Here is a 1,740-nt window from a genome sequence, read left to right as displayed (position 1 = left end):
CACTGAAGAAAAGTTAAGTCGTGACGCGGGATCATTTCCTCCCTCCTGCTGCACGTGGATTTATGGAATGAGTCAAATGTTGAACTGAAGCAATGTAAACATAGAAATCAGTTAAAAAAAAAGATACAAAAAAATTATTTTGAGTTGTTATTTGGTCGATGTTGATGGCATTTAGAGATCGATCAAGTGAAACACTGGGGTGTTAAATAAGCTATTCTTAAAGTATATCTTACCCCCCCTGTGAAAAGATAACTCCGCCCCAAGGCGAAATTTGAAAAATGCATCAAAGGTGTGGCCAGGATGAGAGAACGTGACAGGCAGCTAGCATTAGCATAATTGATGCTACATGGAGAGTGACCACAGTATCGCAGATAGTTACATCTCTGAACGTCTGAGGTGGAGGATTTTCACCCCACACCAGCCTCGGACAGAGGAGGAGGAGTGCTCCGACAGCCTGACAGCAGCGCAGCAGTCAGCTCTCTCCACCCGAGGCTGAAGGTCAACAGACGATCATGCTAAGCTTGCTAACTGTTCCACCCTCTGACTGCTGCAGGGGCGTGTCTTAGAGAGAGGCTTTTATACCAGAACACAGCCGCTGTGACGAAACCGTGGAGAAGACACGTCACCGTGGAGAGCCGTTAACCAATATGCAAATTAGCCTGCAGTACCACTGCTCATATGAGCAGCAAAAAGACATTTTTAGACCAAATATTACAGATTTGAACAAATACGCACAAAAACATCAAAATTAGCACAGAAACAGTACTATATAACATTTTAGACACATTCTAGACAGTTTCTCAGCTAAAAAAAGTTAATTTTGGGGTAAGTTACTCTTTAAGCTCTTATGTTTAATAGTTTTTGAGCTATAACCATTTTTGTGTGTCCAGATACCCCTTTTCAGATAAATTGGGGGTCCGGGGGTGGCGGGGGTGGTGGACACTGATAGGTGGGCCTGATGGTTACAGCTTCATCAGAGCTGAACAACAAAAGAAATCTGATGTTCCTATGTTGATCAGTTTCTGAGTTATGAGCATTTTTGCATGTCCAGACACCCCCTCTTTGGATGAAGCCCCTTCCTCAAATATGGGTGTGTATCGTCAAACCGTTGGCTGGCGCAGTGTAGGTCGGACTCATCTACAGTCCTGCCAAATTTCATGTTGATCGGTGCAGCCGTTTTTGTGCTACGGTTGACCAAAAATCACTGAAAAAAAAATTTAATAAACCGTACGAAAACAATATGACTGAGCAGGGATCATAGGTATGTTTCTCTGTTTAGAGCCCATTTTAGTGCCCATTCGAGTTCAACTGATGTACCGCCAACATGTCCTGAGAGAGGTCCGAGCCAACATCACCTCCAATGTGAGTAACACTCATTATACTGTATATGTTCAGCTGATTAGCGCTGTCACCTTATAGCAACAACATTGCATGTTCACTTCTTGGTCTGGGGCCTTTCTGTGTTAAGTTGTTATGTTCACCTTGTGCACACACAATGTTTTTTCCAGGCTCTATCCCATAGGCCAAAAACATGAAAGTTGTTTGTCTAATTAGTTTTTATGTGTCCCTGTGATGGGTTTGCATTTTGGTCAGGATATGCCCTGCTTTTCTTATAGTTACTGCTGAAGACTGGCAAAAATGGAAAAAGAAAATGGATGGATGGATGGATGGATGGATGGATGGATGGATGGATGGATGGATGGATGGATGGATGGATGGATGGATGGATGGATGGATGGA

The 1,740-nt window shown here is 43.2% G+C and overlaps 1 protein-coding gene across 5 annotated transcripts in view; it reads left to right on the top strand.

Moving 5' to 3' along the window:
• Window positions 1-1,740, top strand: part of chrd (chordin) — a 34,831-nt gene that overhangs the window by 12,337 nt on the left and 20,754 nt on the right. For all 5 annotated transcript variants that reach the window (XM_014025692.1, XM_014025691.1, XM_014025694.1 and 2 more), the window contains one exon: window positions 1,280-1,362. In XM_014025692.1, coding sequence (XP_013881146.1) covers window positions 1,280-1,362 — 83 coding nt within the window. The remainder of the gene's footprint in view (window positions 1-1,279; window positions 1,363-1,740) is intronic.

Source organism: Austrofundulus limnaeus, unplaced genomic scaffold (assembly GCF_001266775.1).
Source record: "Austrofundulus limnaeus strain Quisiro unplaced genomic scaffold, Austrofundulus_limnaeus-1.0 Scaffold491, whole genome shotgun sequence".
Classification (NCBI taxonomy): Eukaryota; Metazoa; Chordata; class Actinopteri; order Cyprinodontiformes; family Rivulidae; genus Austrofundulus; species Austrofundulus limnaeus.
The sequence above is the reverse complement of the archived record's forward strand: the minus strand, read 5'-3'. Positions and strand labels throughout refer to the sequence as shown.